This window comes from Cryptomeria japonica, chromosome 10 (assembly GCF_030272615.1).
Source record: "Cryptomeria japonica chromosome 10, Sugi_1.0, whole genome shotgun sequence".
In the NCBI taxonomy this organism is placed as follows: domain Eukaryota; kingdom Viridiplantae; phylum Streptophyta; class Pinopsida; order Cupressales; family Cupressaceae; genus Cryptomeria; species Cryptomeria japonica.
Genome location: NC_081414.1, coordinates 66,764,836 through 66,781,949, shown reverse-complemented (window position 1 = coordinate 66,781,949; position 17,114 = coordinate 66,764,836). Strand labels below are relative to the sequence as shown.

At 35.5% G+C, this 17,114-nt stretch overlaps 1 protein-coding gene across 6 annotated transcripts in view; it reads left to right on the top strand.

Moving 5' to 3' along the window:
* The first annotated feature begins 3,322 nt into the window (after positions 1 to 3,322).
* Positions 3,323 to 17,114, top strand: part of LOC131033325 (uncharacterized) — a 46,850-nt gene continuing 33,058 nt past the window's right edge. Inside the window, exons 1-4 of one of the 6 annotated variants that reach the window (XM_057964522.2) lie at positions 3,663 to 3,791; positions 6,853 to 7,008; positions 7,125 to 7,282; positions 10,860 to 11,009. In XM_057964522.2, coding sequence (XP_057820505.2) covers positions 6,960 to 7,008; positions 7,125 to 7,282; positions 10,860 to 11,009 — 357 coding nt within the window. In that variant the 5' untranslated portion in view covers positions 3,663 to 3,791; positions 6,853 to 6,959. Of the gene's footprint in view, positions 3,792 to 6,521; positions 7,009 to 7,124; positions 7,283 to 10,859; positions 11,010 to 17,114 lie in introns of those variants that run through there. The other 5 variants (XM_057964524.2, XM_057964526.2, XM_057964523.2 and 2 more) reach the window with 5 other exon arrangements.

Sequence of the window (17,114 nt, the reverse complement as noted above, 5' to 3'; positions counted from 1 at the left end):
AAATGCCAGTTTGAACTACTCCGGTGCTCCTGCATCAGTGAGCGAAGATAAGATTTTTGCAACACCTTCCCATTTTGATAACACTCACAAGTTGATAGAAAACAATAAATGGAAGGGTCAAATTGAGAGGAGACAAAAGGGTGTTGAAGAATCTTCTCATTCATATTTTTCAGGTGCTCAAAAATAACAATGAAAATAATGAAATTAGATTACTTAAATTTACTATTAGATTGTGATCATCTCATTGACCTTGCTGCAATCTATTCTGAAGCATTAAAAAGAAAGGAAGAGGAAGCAAATAAGATAATCTCCGAGCTTATCGACACTAGGGATTCCTTGGAGGCTACTCAAGAAGCTCTTCAAGAAGCTAAAAATCAGAAGGAGGAGCATTGTGTGGAGCTAAGTCTAGTGCATTCTACATCAACTCAATCAAAAAATCTGCCTCTTGTAACAACCCTTTTAGATGGACAAAAAACTCTTAAGGAGAATGAGAATATGGGACAAGGGAGTGAAGAAGTTGATGTACCTAATGATGAAATTCCAACGGAGACATGCTCATGTGAAGCCGATAATAATTACCATAAGATAAATACCCCATCCAAATTAGCTAATGAGAGTGTTACTGACCTCAAATAGCATTGGAAGACAAGGTGGCATACCCTATTGGTAACGTGGATGAGGAAAGGCTCCAAGAATTGACACTTCAAAAAGTGGAGGAGACAAAATCACATGATGACTCTAGTGAAAGCAAAGAAGGAGATCTCAAAAGTGTGGTTTGGGACAACGATAGTTTACATCCTCTTTCTCTTGATATTATAACTCTTACGCTTGGGAATAATCATGAAGACAAGGATACAAGTGTTGGTCATGAAATTTTCAATGGTGACGCACTTAAAGGGGTCAAAAACATGACAATAATTTTGATTTGAATGACACTGGTAATACTTCTTTCTTTCATCAAGAGGTAACAACTGTGTTACATGAGGTAGATATTGTTATGTAATCTTCCTATGATGGTACCAAAATTGTGTGTGATAACTATGGGAAATATAAGGTGGGTTCAAGCTGCAATGGTATGCAAATTTCTCATCATTCCAAGGAAGATCTCATAGGTAAGGACACAAAAGTTGAAATCAGTTTTAACTTTTAGTTTGGGAACAACATTAATATACTCCACCTTTCTCATAATATTGCCACTAATAATCATGAATAAATTAATGGCATCCTTCCTACTAGTGATGGACCATAAGAGGCAAGTACGATACATGATAATTTTGATGATGTCTCTTGTCATAGGATTGAGTTTATACATTTTGATACAGCTGATGTAGAACATGACCAAGTTTTGAATAAAGAAAGGTTGGAAGGAGCTAAACAAGCAAAGATTGTGGCTCAACAAGCCAAGCTTCACCTTCAACATGTTCATCACATAGCCATTCTTTTGATGATGAGAGATATGAGTTGCCTAATTTAGAGTTTCCAATTGAGATAGCTGATCATTCTCTTGATGGTGATAGTGATTTGGTTGATGTCTCTCTTTGTGGGCCAACCACTCAAGAGTTGTTTGTGTTGAGAAGTGATGGCATACACATTTCAATTTTGAGTTTGTCACCCATTTCTCTTGATATGATAATTATATATTTGTTGATTGGTGACTTTATATTCTCCGATTCCTTATGGACTAGTTGCTGTCTTAGTTGGAATCATATAGCACTTCTTGATTTTGCATTAACCATCTCAGTGATTTAGCCTGGGATGTCGAGGGGTATTTCTTTTGGATATTCTTTGATTGGCATTGGTTTGATGACATGTTTGATATCATCTATGATGCTGATAAGAGTTATGACAACGAGGTTTGGTGGCCATTTGTGTTGGTTTATTAACATATGGGAGTTCATCTTCATATTGTCTTGATGCCCTACATGCATGGATGGTTACTTCAGGGTGATTGGTTGACAAACTTCTTCTTCATCTCTTACAAGAGGATCTAAATTTTGATATGGGATTCCGGTATTGATTGGTTATCTGCATGGATTTATGATGTTGCTTCACAAATTGTGGTGTATGGTGTTTTTATCAGAGTGGAGCAACAAGTTGCTTGACATTTTCTTGAGGGCAAACAATTTCGAGAAGGGAGGAATACAATGTCCCCTTCAACCTAAGACTCATCGAATGATTAATTTTGCTAGCCCATGTTATTCCCTTTAAGCTAGGATTAAAATAATGAGGGGATAAACTTATTTAATCAAATATGAAGGGCCTCAAGTTTAATACATTATTCATTAAAAGGTGGAATTTCGATGAAGGGGAAAACATTGGATCATTCATTATTTTTCTTTTCATTGAAGCTTTCTCTCTAAGAATAGCATATGGAGTTCTCTGCCCTAGGATGACACCCCTTGAGGCTACAAGGTCTGGACGTAGCCCCAGGACTTTAGATTGTTAATTTTATTGCTAGGATTAGAGGTTTGAAGCTTTCAAATCTACAGGGACAGTCTACAAACGTCTATTCTATTTGTAGAGTTTTTGGGATTGAAGTGAGATTCATTAGAGGTAACATTCGAAGATAAGTATGGAATGACTTCTCATCCTAGTTACCAGAAACGCGACGAAACACCATCGTTTCGCGTTTCGACGGGCGAAATGGGTTTCTCATTGCGGACGACCGTTTCTCAGTGCTAATTTCCATTTGAAACTGTTGCCATTAAAACTTTAACAAAAAAAATTGGATTCTTTAATTTTTTCCCCTAATTTCGAGTAGTTCAAGTTCAGTTAAGGTTCATAAATGGCAGTACCAGGTGGAGTTTACATTAATTTATAATTTTCTGATGGGTAGTTAACTATCACACAAACTTAAATTTTTTTATGGTAGATTTATTACACTTCTCATGCATGTGAAGCCTTTGTATAAATTATTTTAAAATAAAAGAATGAAATTTAAACCTTTTTTAGAATGTTTCTAGCTTTTAATTTTTTTTAATTTTTAATTTTTTACATAATATATTTTATATTTAATTTTTTTTATTATTATATAATATAATGAAAGTTAAAATAGAAATATAAATTTTATGATTTTTATTTTTAAATCATTTTTATTATATTTCATTAATTTTAATATATATATATATATAAAGACCGTTTCTTATAGGCAACCTTTCGATATCCTGTTTCTCGTCATGTTGCCGTTGCGGTTTCGTTTCTCGTTTCTCGTGTAACATCTCATAGAGCCTGATAAACGCAACCTTCACTAGTCTTGATGGATATTCCATGACAATGTATAGATAGATTGTAATATTGTCCAGAATCACATGAGTCATTTCTGAAGAACACAAATAATGACAACAATTTCTTAGATAGAATATTATTTGCAGAAGTTACCTTTCTCATCATGGGTAAGAAGCCATGTTTGAGAGTTATCGTGGGCACTCTCTATAGTTTTGGTTTAATCATTGAATGAGTTAGCTGTGAGATGTGGAGTTAGGAAGTGGTCAAACTGAAGTATGCGACACTTCCTTTAGTGTTCTTGGGCTGCTATAGGAGTATGATGACATGTTGGAAGACTGCATTGTTGGAGTTTAGAGAGACGAGTATATATATTGAGTTTAGCTGCACCATATTTATGAATGCCATGCACACCCAACGGAAGGGATAAGAGGAGTCAAAATACAGATGCAGTGGGCTTCATTGGGAACAACATAATATATTGCAGAAGGTCTACGGACGGGAGGCATGGTACGCACTGGCATTATCTCATAGACAGAGCCAAACCACTGAAGAAGGGAATTTATCGGGTATGTGTAAGAGCTGCTATTTATATAAACGATAGGGATTATGACCAAATAAAAGAATTGTATCAGTCAAGACATTCGCTGTAATATTTGGTTCTATACTAATACTGTTTGTTTACAAATTTATATGATTTTCATGTCAATTTGATTATATGTAAATCCAAAGCAATTCTAGTTAGCAAGGAATCCTTTGTTATTCTGCAAACAACAAACTATATGATTCTTATAAAGAACAGTGTCTACTTGCAAGCTGAATGGTGTGCGCTATGTGTTTGACAAAATTGCTTGGTGGATTAAATGAAGAAATTTTGGTTCTAAATATGACTGAGGAAGTTTGTTAAGTGTTTTTTGAAAGGACTCTGAAGGATAGATGAATGTTTCTGAAATATATGACTATATAAATGTTTGACAGAATGCCTACGCTATGTGTGTGAAATTTATAATGTGATTTTGGGTCAGAACTAGTAAGGGATCTTACAGTTGGGCAATTTTTCTACTATATGATCTCAACCATCCATCCCTTCTGCGATGAATTCAAATTCTACCATCGATCTTACCTCTTTGAAATCTATAAATTTAGATCTCTCCTTCCATTTTCTCTTTAACCATCGACATTAAGATTTCTGCTTGCATATTTCTGAGACATTATTGTTGCAAATTGGAAAGAGAATCAAGGACTATGGAGATTATTAGGGGAGTGCTTGCTTTATACTTTTTGCTTTGATGTTTATAATGCTTATGCACTCTCATTGTTATGTTCTTCACAGGATAGTTTTATTTTTGTATAGATTAGAGGAATTGGTGGTTTTCCTTTAACAATCTATGCACATTAGATTTTAGGCTACAAATGAATACTAATGTAGGGGCACTCCCTCTCAAACATTCAAACAAAAAATAAATACTCATTTCATAACTACTTAGGTTGTATGCTAGAAAACTTCTTTCAGTAATCTCCAAGAAAATGAGTACAAATATAATATTATAGACTAGTGAGGGTCACAAGATCTCGTTTACAACAAAGACTATTATGGATCAAATTTACAAATATTCATGTTCAGATTTAGATAACTAAGAGAAATAGTATGGGTTCTCTACAATCTAGAGTTAGGAAACTTCACCACATCTAAACATTTGAATGTAGAGTTTTATTTTCTTCAAATTGTACCTTCAAACACATGCAAATTCACTTCAAATATATTGTACATTGTTATAGTAGATGCCTCCTTGGATATATGCTTCCATTTTGTGCTTTTCTATAGCTTCATTTCATCTTTACTCAACATACTAAGTCTCAAACGATCTCTTTTATAAATATTTCAACATAAATATGATTACAACAATTAAAAATGAATATATTTTCAACTTGGATGCCACATTTGATGTTTTTGGAGTATTTTGTTGAATCTCATGCCCAAATTTGAAAATCATATTAATTTATTGGTTGAAATTTTCTCTAATTTCTAATCTTGATGCCTAGAATGTTTTGGAAAGATTTCCCTCAATCTCCATGCCTCTTTTGGTCAATTTTGCATTTAAAATTTGTCTTTGGTTCCACTTGGCATTTACATGAAAGAAAGTTAATTTTTCAATCGCTGATGTAAAAAACTCAACATGCAAGGCACCTTATCTATGTGGTCCCCCGTAACTCCTACTAACATCACCATGATTGATTTCAAATTGAAATTGGATGCTTCACTGATTTCCAATGCCTCACATATGTGGAAATATTTAAAAAACATATCAAATTAAATTACCACGTGATAATTGTAATTGACCTCCTAGTTATTGCTGGTAATAGTAAAACTAATTATTTGACATTCATTAGATTTTTTTATTGACACAAGAGTGCCCTTGCATCCCTTGATGCTCAACATCAAATACTTATAAAATATTAGTCAATGAGTTTGAATAAAAAAATTATGAAACTATGTAACCAAATTTTATAAAACAACACAATTTGATACACCACAAGAAAAAAATCTCCTACTTACCACTAGATCAACTAAATGGGTTCTATAATTAATGGTTCATAGGGCACAACACTTGTTAAAGGTTTTGCAATAGGGTAACACATTGAGTGGGCTTATTTTGAAAAGTTAAGTGGACTAGGGGAGAGGACCTTGTAGTTCAACACCCTAACTTTGCACTTCTCAAAATCTTATGTGGAAATTTCTAATCATTCCCAATTTTTTCTAGCAACTTAACAAGTCTCTTACTTATAACCAAGGTTTTAGGGCTACGACATCAAATATTATGCCACATCAACAGGCTTTTTGCCAAGGTGTCCAAAACAACCCCCAAAAAAGCGAGATCGATACTTGTGCAACTAATGTGACATGAGATGATTCAATGCTTTTTAGATCTAAGGGATACATTTCATTCAACAACAATAACAACTTTAAAGTCACAACTATTGGTACAATGTTGTCAAAAATATTGGGCAGTAATCAACAAGTGTGGGTTAATCAACAAATGCTTGAGTTGGGATAATAGAGTGATAAGTGACATGGTTGAAAGTTTTCATCAACAATAACAACTTTAAAGTCACAACTATTGATACAATGTTGTCAAAATATTGAACATTAGGTTAATCAACAAATGGAGTTGGGATAATAAGGTGATAAGGACCTTTGTGAGCACACCTAAATAGAATGCACGCTAAATATACAATTCATGCCATAAAAAATAGATTTACCACAAATCAATACTCATAAAATATGAGTCAAAAACTACAAAATTGAAAAACAAAAAAAAGCATTAAAAACTGGAGTTAGTCAATTATTGTTTTCGGCCTTCGAACGTTAAAAACCTTCTATAATATTCATAAACATAGCGTACGGTTTGTAAGTGGACGATAATTTTGAAAACAAAGACAAACAACAAAAATAAAACCTGCCTTTCTTGTCTCAATCCAAAATTCATTTCAGAGGAAATGAAATCTCTCGTTCAGCAGATCGAATCTCAAAGCTACCAAAATAATAACAGAAGAATCGCACGCAGTCAAACGTTCCGAATAATTGGGACAAATGACGTCATACCCTCTCCTCACATAGTGGCTTTCCAGGTCAATGCTGATCTTGATGGGCGAAGGCATGGCCTCTGCTCGCACTTATCCTCCTGTCGATCCGTCTGAATAAAGCAATCAACAACATCAAATCATCTCAGAGAAACATGGCGGAAGATGCTGCTGCTGTGTTCTCAGAACCTCCTCATTTCACTGGTAATTTTTGGCTAGCTGCTTTCCAAATCTAAAATTGTAGGCGCGGCCGTAAATTTGTTGTTATTACTGTTCTATTCATTTGGGTATTTGAATAAAACAGTTTAAATGGTGTGCAGCAGGTGGTGTGAAGGAGAAGGAAAAGGGAAAGCGGTGGGAGGGGAGTGCTGTGTTCGCATTAGCAGGGTTGAGTAACATGTGTGGCTCCTTTGTTACCAACCCTGTCAATGTCGTTAAAGTTCGGATGCAGCTTGATGGAGCCCTCTCCTCGACACAGGTTTTCTCTTCACCATTTTCCCATTAGTAAGCTATAATTTTCCCCATTCTATCCGAATTTGTTGGAATGGCCTCTAGGTGAAAGTTCGAATTTTTTAATTTTCAAAATTATAAATTATAATTGAGGATTTTGCATTTCTAGATTATTAATGCAAAATTTGAAACAATAAATCTTCTTTTAAACTTAAGATGATTAAAAGAATGGCACAAGGATAACGATCAGATGATTACAGGGAAAAATTACTACTACTTGTTAACGATCTTGTAGAATCCAAGACCAATTTGACCTTGCTCCCTGAAATCCCATCTCATTTCATGTGCGAGAAGCTCACACTCAAATGTTTTAGAAGGCTGGCAATTTCATGATCTAGTTGTCTTTTATTGGGCCTGTGACATGTGTTGGTAGCTTGGATGTGGATAGTCATAGGACCTTAAGCTTTGGAAAAGATAGATACAGATCTTTAAGGGCAGGGAAGTATGTTTGATGGTGAAGGTTTTGTATTTTGAACTTTAGGGTTTGTAAGGAGAGAAATTACCTTAACTAAAGATAATTGTGATGATGAAGATGGTGATAATATACTTTGACAATGGGTATTGTTAATGATCAGGATGAATTGGATGACATTAAAAGATGAAGGTAAACTCTAAGGCAGTGGTGTAGAGTTGCAATAATGGCATTGAGTTTTTCATATTCTTATGTAGTACGTAAAGGATTATTTCTGAAATTTATTGTGTAAGTTTTGATATAAAAACATATACAGCTGATTTTAAAAATAATCAATTGAAAACAAATATTCCACTCTTAATGAATCCTCCTCAATTCTGTTTACGGTCCATCTATATGTCTTTAAATTCAACAGCTCTGTTCATGCTATCTATGGAGATCACAGTTATTGTAACTCAATTCTGTCTGGTCCTTCTAAGGCTGTTCACAGTTAATCTATATGTATTTAGATTCAACAGTTCTGTTCATGCTATCTATGGAGATCTTAGTTATTCTAACAGCTGTTATTCTAACAGCTGTTATTCTTGACCCATATTTATTTAATTGCTGTGCTTTATACTTGCAACTTTCAGTTCCTGTTAGTCTGTTACTACAGCTGTCATGTTCATATGCCCTGTTCAGCAGTGTTTTGTTCTTTGACTGCGCAGCTGTTATCAGCTCTTTGTAATTCGCTTTAATCCAAAATATGTAAAAAGAGTTGAGACAATGTTGAGTCACAACGAGGATGATGATAATGATGACTTTGGTCAGGAGGACTTATCAAAATGAGAAGACAATACAAATTGTCTAATGTTTTCTTATCAGATAATTACCAAGCTGCTTGATTGTGTAATTAAGTCATTTTTAATTTATTTTTAAATTCTTTTAAATCAAATCTGTTTTAAAAAAATAAAAAATTGTAAAGTTAAAAAAAAATATATTTTTATACAAACCTATTATCAAAATGAGAAGACAATACAAATTGTCTAATTTTTTCTTATCAGATAATTACCAAGCTGCTTCTAGATTTGATTGTGTAATTAAGTCATTTTTAATTTATTTTTAAATTCTTTTAAAGCAAATCTGTTTTAAAAAAATAAAAAATTGTAAAATTAAAAAAAAAATATATTTTTATACAAACTTACAATAAAATTAAGTTAAAAACAGGAAAAAAAAACATATAAATTAATAATTCATTAATAATTTTTTTTTTTTTGAAAAACTTCTAATTTGCTTTTGAAATTATATCTCTTATAAATAATTTTTTAAATTTTCTTAATTTATATTAGATTTTTAAATTTACAAAATTTTAAAATATTTGAATATTTACATTCTGTTTTATACTTCAAATTTTTAATAATATGTTAATATAGAAAGTGCTAAGTTTATAGATATAAGCATCTTTATATTTTTTTTCACTTTTAAATTTTGTACCTTCAAACTTAAAACACATTACCATTGTAAACCAGGGCTGTAGTGCAGCTGAAGTTCCTGCTAAGGGCTGATAGAACGGGTAACATTTTTCTAAGTTTGGTGCGCAGATAAATTACTAGGAAAAAGAGGCTGGTAAAGCTTTGTATGCTTGATCCATCATTGGGAATCCTGTGGACCAAGTGAATTGCAATGGAAGGGCCATCTGTTAGCATCTGTGGAACAGGATGCAACGGATCCAATTATCCATCCACAAGTTGTCCATCTATTATATTTGCATTCCTATCAGAGTATGAATCGCTTATTTCATGAAAATCTCTGCAAACAGCCATTATCGTCCATATAGTTTTGGTTCTGGAGTATATCATTGCAGGAACAAGGTATATGCAGACCAAAGAAGCTCCGGAACTTCACCATAAAGGATGCAATTGAAGCCGCCAAAAAAAAAAATAAAGGGCAGCAGCGATATGAATAATACGGGCAATATTCCTCGCGAGCTTCGCGAAAACAGCACCAGTATTCCTCAGAAACGTCCATGCTAACTTGCCATTCAAGCAGGTTTTAGAGTGATTGCAAAAAGAAGCCAAGGTTATTTAAAAATTCCAGTATTTTTCTTTAAATGCTTTATCCACGAAAAAAAGACTGCACCATTGTGACGTCTACAAGACCAAACAGCTTAAGGGATTGAGAATCACATTTCTTAACTATCTTTGACATCTTTTTGATGTGGGATTTTCTATTATAAATTTTGATCAATAAATCGATTGTTTTACTGGAACTCTGGAGGCTGCCAACTTTCAAGCTGTTTTGTACTACTGTACACACTCTATGATAAGGTGTCATTCCATCTCCACCACTACCTTACTACACTACATAATATTCAAGTCCTCTTTCCCAAACTTCTTGATGTATAGTCCATCTCCATGATAAAAGATTATTCCATCTCCACCACTCCCTTACTACAGATAAATACAAATCCTCTTTTCCCAATCTTCTTAAAGTATAGTCCATTTCCAGATCTCACATCTAAGATGATACAATCTCATCTTCAACTATACAATTAACAACCTTATTTTTCCTTAATAACCAAACCTGATATGGTTTTTAGCAAGTGTTTCCAAGTTGGGTTAGACTTTTTTTTGAAAATAATAAAGGAATATATTAGCAGGCGTAGGCCTGAGCTTGATTATGGGTTGGAGGTCGTTTCCTTTCTAATATAACAAATATATTGGTAAATTTTTTTTAATTTTATAAATTTAATTGAAAAAAGTTTTAATGAATTAATAAGAAAATTTGGAAAGGATTATTTCCTACAATTTTAGGTAAAATTGAAATCAATATCTGAATATTTTGTTCGCACCTTTTTATTAGCGTTGGATACACTTCTAAAGTGAGTATTTTGAGAGAATTATCTCAGAAATTGAATCCTTTCTTATACAAGTTTTAAGAAAAGAAAACATAGATATCCCTGCTGCAGGCAACGACTAAAACTAAAGAGAGCCTTCAAATCCATAAAGAGATTTAAATGCTATAATTTCATTTAATTTATAAAAATGACTTCTTTGCGCCAAATGTACCTAAATCTGTCTTAATTGATGATATCAGCATATCAGTAGTGCATTGTAGTGTTATTACTAACATAAGAACAAATTTGAATGTACAGGAGCGTCAATATAGAGGACTTGTGTCAGGATTTTTTCAGATTGGCAGGGAAGAAGGGATAAGAGGGTTATGGAGAGGCACAGGAGCTGCTTTAATGCGAGAGGCCTCATACTCAAGCATTCGCATGGGAGCCTATGAACCTTTTAAGAGGGTAAGTAATGAGGATTGCATAAGTTATGTTCTTTTAACCGTTTGTAGTTTGAAGTCCTGGTTGATAAGATTCGTTTGTAGTTTGAAGTCTTGGTTGATACGAACGATCGTTTGCTTGTCATAGGTTATCTGTTGTAAGGAATTTATTTCACATTAATAATCTGTCTGTTTTAACGAATTTAATTGACTTAACGCTCTCTGGACTTTCAGACATAGGATGGCATAGTAGCAGGGTAAACTTTGATATTTTTTCCTTTTAGCACTTCTACATTGACACTAATTGCAATAAAGGTTGGTTTTAAAGGTAATTAACAATAAAAGCTTTGACAATAGGACACAGGCTTTGAGATGCAAGTCCGAAGATTGATGTGTTAGCATCCTTTTTTACTTCTACTAACATGGCTTAGAGATGCTTGTGTGCTTTTTGTTCAACAACATGCGTCTAATTTATAAGTGAACCATGTGAAATAACACTTTGAGTGATACTACAAACTATGGTCATTCAGCATAGCCACACCACTGTTATTTCTGTCATATGGAATAAATTGTTCACATGTGCAATTTGTGAACCCTGTTAACGGTAGTAGGTGGTGTTAAGTGATTACATGGTTGTAGAAGAATGCCAAGCTCAATATGATACCGTGTCTAAATGCCTGGTTTGTGCTTTTGTGGTAAATCCTACGAAACTTGCCCTCACTGGATTAGGTTCAACTCATTCAAACAAACCGGCACCTTATCTCCAGTACCCATAAGAAAATAATTAGCACGGTGTAACACCACCAAAGCTTTGGGTCTAGTATTTGTACTTATATATGATTGGGTCTAGGATTTGTCCGGGGGACTTATGCCTGACTTTGTAACCTTTTTAAAATTTATACTGTTGATATAGAGGGAAATAGCACCATTGCTTTGGGTCTAGGATTTCTCTAAATGTAGTGTATCCATCCCTAATTTTATGATTACTCTAAATTCGCACCGCCATCATTTGGGGTCTAGGAATGTTTATATATAGGAGAGTTCTATATTCATATCATAATATTATTCTGGGTCTACAATTTGTCTATATAGAATATTTATCCCAGATTTTGTGATAAATGTGTTCATACTATTGGGCCTCAAAAATGAAGGTCCACTTTCTAGAATCAAATCTCACTCACAAGGCCAAGGTTGTCATCATGCAAGTGAAGTCAGCTCATCAATAGACTTTGGAAGGTTAATGGCCAACTTTATGAGTGTGGGTTAGCTCAGGTTGTCATCATGCAATTGAAATCAGCTCATCAATATTCTTTGGAAGGTTAATGGCCAACTTTATGAGAGTGGGTTAGCTCTCCTATGCTTCGAGTTGAGCTCGACTCGGGAGGGTATTCCTAGGGGTATGCTTAATAGGCTTTGAAATCAAACAAAATGGATGACCAAAATAATTACAACCAAACCCAATTGTAATCTTAACCTCAAATACTGACACTAGGTCAAGAGAAACTGGATGCATGTAACCCCTATATAGCTGATATGATTGTGCTAGCATATCAGCTGATTGTGAACGATCGTTTGCTTATCATAGGTTTGTGCCCTAGAAAGATTTGGTGGCTACACAAGCGTTTGTAGAACCATATGGTAAGCAACCCTCTAAAAATGATATCTTTTATACAACATGTAGCATCAAGTATTAAAACCTAATCACCACCTAGAATCACCTCCCAAATCCACGACCAGCAACAAATCGCACTGAAAATGGGTGTCCTAGATTGAAGAAAATCATATCATGATCTAATTAGGCCATCCACAATTAAATCCAGTAGCTGAAAAGGTGAGTGCCATTAATGCAAGTAGTTAGAATAGGTTGACGAAAAAACACCAATAACACGATCAGGCACCTTATCGAGTCCAAAAAACTCTTTAAAAGTTTGTCCAATGCAGAAACAGGCCCAAAATAGAAATAGGCATTAAAATCTTCAGACCCTCAACAAGAGGAGTTGTGCTGCACCAAATGGGCCTCAAAACAAGCAAGAACCAATATGAAACTCCACCAAGAACTTTGCCCATTGGGCCATCAAAAATTGGCCTTCAAACCTACTAATTGTTGGAACCATAGTTTTAAAACTTGGACTCGCCACGGACTTGGCAAATCAAAAATTTGGATTCGGACTCGGACTCGTGAAAGACTCGGTAAGGACTCAGCCAAAAAAAAACCCGTAGTTTTACCAAAAAACATAAAGAAATTAATGCATTTAGAAAACATAAGAGCCATAATTGAAACATTACACATGTCATATGATCTACAAATGCGCAATATTTGAAATTTGAAATACTAAATCTAAATACCAAGATTTCTTCAATGCTAATTATGTTGTTATATGGAGCCTAATCAGACTCGAAGGTCAAATTTTCCCTACTTCCATCAGCGCAATTTCCCCCTATATTTTTCAACGGGGGTTTGGGGGCAGTGCCCCCAAGTTGGGGTCAAGGGGCAGCGTCCCTTGCGTGGCGGGGTTGAGGGGCAACGCCCCACGAGGCCAAAAATACTTTTATTATTTTATAAAGGCGTCGGGTGTTATTTTTCTATTGGCCCACGTCCAATTAGGGTTACCCCTTAACCCCCCAAAAAGTCAAAAAGGGGGGGACGCATCCCCGTGGAACACTGTGAAAAACAACCCTTCATGAGATATTTCACTCCCTCAGTTATGCCAAATGAAGGCAAAAAAATTAAAAAAAACTCACTTTTAAAGCTTGCATGACGTTTTTTCTGGGTCGCGCGAGTCCATCTGAAAGACTCGTGCAAGTCCTTGCAAGAGACTCGCGCAAGTCCTTGCAAAAGACTCGTGAGTCTTTCAGATGGACTCGCCAGGACTCGCGAGGTCCTTGGCGAGTCGACTCATGGCTCCCATGGACTCGCGAGTCCGTGGCGAGTCCATGAGTCTTAAAACTAGGGTTGGAACTCACCAATATATTGAGGAGGGGTGAATCAGTATATCCTCAAACTTAAATTCAACTTCAAATTTTTAATGCAAGCATTATCAGATCTCATATTATCAATGGAAGATCAAGATAAATGAAGAGCATCAACACACAAACATGCACATGAACCGCATGAACAATAGATATACGTGGGAATCCAAGGAGAAAGAAAACCATGATGAGAAATAGCTGCTTCGATCTACTGTCCAAATCCAGCCTCACAGAAATATATCAGTTACAACATGAAGTAGGCTTCAACCTATCGGAGACAACAATCTCAATTACAATATGCAGGCCACAACCTACACCACTTTTCAAACATAAATGCAAGCACCAACTTCTCCATCAAATCTGAGCTTCAATTCAATTAGAGATGCCTCAATCCCAATTACAATATGCTAAAGATTAATGGTGGACCTTCGCTTTTGCTCCACTGCCTTATCTTCTAAGATTTTGCATTATAGCCATTCCTCTGCACACACCTACACTCCTCACTTCACCACAAACTTCACACTCACATACACACTTAGGGAGCGATCCTAGAATACATATTTATATGATATAAAATTACAATTACAATTACAATTACGTCCCTGAGTCGGCCCAAAAGAATCAAGGACATTCTATAGGTCGACCATAGGATAAACCCTTAATAGAACAAGTAATAGGCCAAGTCCAATAGCCCATACATAACACAAATCAAGGGAACACGGTAGAAATGTCATCCACGTGCAATCTCCAACCGCTACACACACTACACCACATTCATTGGTCGACCTCAAATAATATTACATGAAACGTGTAGGAGGTTGGACCCAAAAGCTCACACATGGCATAAAATGAAGGAATACATCGTGCGGATCAAACAGAGGACCAAACTAGTCCCAACAAACATTTCCCATCAACCTCCGCTAGCGCAAGTATCAAAAACACTGCTGCATCACTCCGGAACGCCGACCAGGTTGACCAAACATACAACAACCACTTTTGACAAAACAAACATTATGTTTCACTGTACATAAACTTGGGAAACACTGGATACTGATAAAACGTGTAGACATACTCTCCTTGCAAACTGTAGCTCATGAAACATCAACAAGATGAAATGCGGAACATTCATTGGTTACCAGAACAAACTCACAGATTGGGTCACAAACTCTAATCACTCCGAAATAGTCTTCCAGAACACTCTCACTCTCATCAACAAGTTTAGATGTAGCATGATAATGCAGACCTGTTTGAAGAATTTTCATTTTCATATCAATCAATGGTATTGCCGCAACTCAAAATGCACTGAATGGTATTGCTGCAACTCAAAATGCACTGATATGTCATGTCAGAACTATACAAACTTCAATCTTCTGGATGCTACATAGGTAGGCAACATGATAGATACACACATGTCATACACACATGTCTGATAGTCTCCCTTAGAGACAACATCCTTTGACATCAATGACAACACATGTCCAACAACACGTCCAACACTAGTTGCCGAAGGAACAAGTGGAACATTGAAAGCTTGACAATTGAAACACTTAAATAATTTTGGCCTCGTTATCAATGATGGAAGAGGAATCTAGAACCCGTCGGGGCTTCCCATAGTCGACGATCGGTAGGGAACAAGGAACATGGAACCAAGTCAGAGGTTTTGGTGGTTCCTAGAACCATTGGAAGCTCTAACCGCTCAAAACTTTCCCGTTTTGGCCAAGTTAGCGATTTCAACCCCCTTAGAAACAAATTGATGTAGGAGGGAGTCCAAGGAACCATGTTGGCAGTTCCAATGGAGGTTCTGCAACCACATGAAAGTCTCGATGCCAACACTTACACTTTTTCTTCCCTTTGTCGGCACTTACAGTAGGAACAGGAACACTTCACGAAGAGATGATTAAGGCATGGAAGAGGATTCAGCGGTAGGGAAGCAACTAGGAATTTGTTGGTAGTTCCAATGGTTCTTAGAACATCTGCTGGCCTCAACAAGGGTTCCAAGAACTATTGAAACATCCAATTGGCAATAACTTCTGCAAAATGAACTCCAATCTCCCCAAATTCAAAACACAAGTACCCATTAAGGCATTCTATAAGATGGAAGGCAAAAACATATCCCATACAACCAATTTATGAATTTTTGATTTTTTGTGAATTAGCTAAGGGAAAGGGAGAGGAAACACACAACCAAAGGTAAAATTCAACATGATGACACCTATGAACTATTTTAGATCGGTTATCAATGAGGGATCATGCTGCATAGGCACATATAAAGAAAGGAACTGCAGCAAACAAAAGGAACACAAATTTGAGCTCCAACACGTACCACCATGGATTTTCATGTAGGTTTTGTCTGTAAATAGGACATTTATCCCCAATTTTGTGATCAATCTATATTCCTACCACCATCGTTTTGGGTCTAGAACAAGATTTTGTAATCAATCTATATTCATACAAATATTGTTTTGGGTATAGGATTTGTCTATGTATAGGTTATTATTATCCATTTTGTAATCTATTTGTACTCATTATCCATACAAATCCATGAAGTTATCGCATCTCTTAAAGAAAAAATGATTTCCCTCATCCACAACTTGCAGCTGCAAGTGCAATACAATTTTTGGGCGTACAATTTTATTTAAAATCATATAATGGTTTAGTCTTCATTTGCACATGGTGTTGCGGTAGTGTAGTATCAGAGTATGATAATTGGGTTTAAAAGCTTGCTAGTTGCCCTTTCCTAATATAAAACCATGGATGGAATACCACCATAGGGTGTCTAATTACATAGGGCATCTATGCTCTCATTTTGTAGTCAATCTATTTTAAATATCATCTCAAAATTCAAATCTGTTATCTAGCAGAAAAGTGATTTGTCCATCTCTTAGTGGACAAACGCCCCCACCATGTTCTTTCATCCTTTTTGTTAGGAAAATGATGTCTCAACCTTGCAATAATAAAAGGTATTGTTGATATGTGAGCGTGAGGGGTTGCAAGGGGGTACCCCTTGCGAGCTCTAGTCCCTTGACTGGCTAGGGACCGGGGGTAGTGCGCCCTGACAAGGGTTTTTGGGTGCAATACCCCCGAAACAAAATTTCATTTATAATTTATCATTGTGAATCTTGACCATTTATCATTAGGTCATAGATCTAATGATGGATAT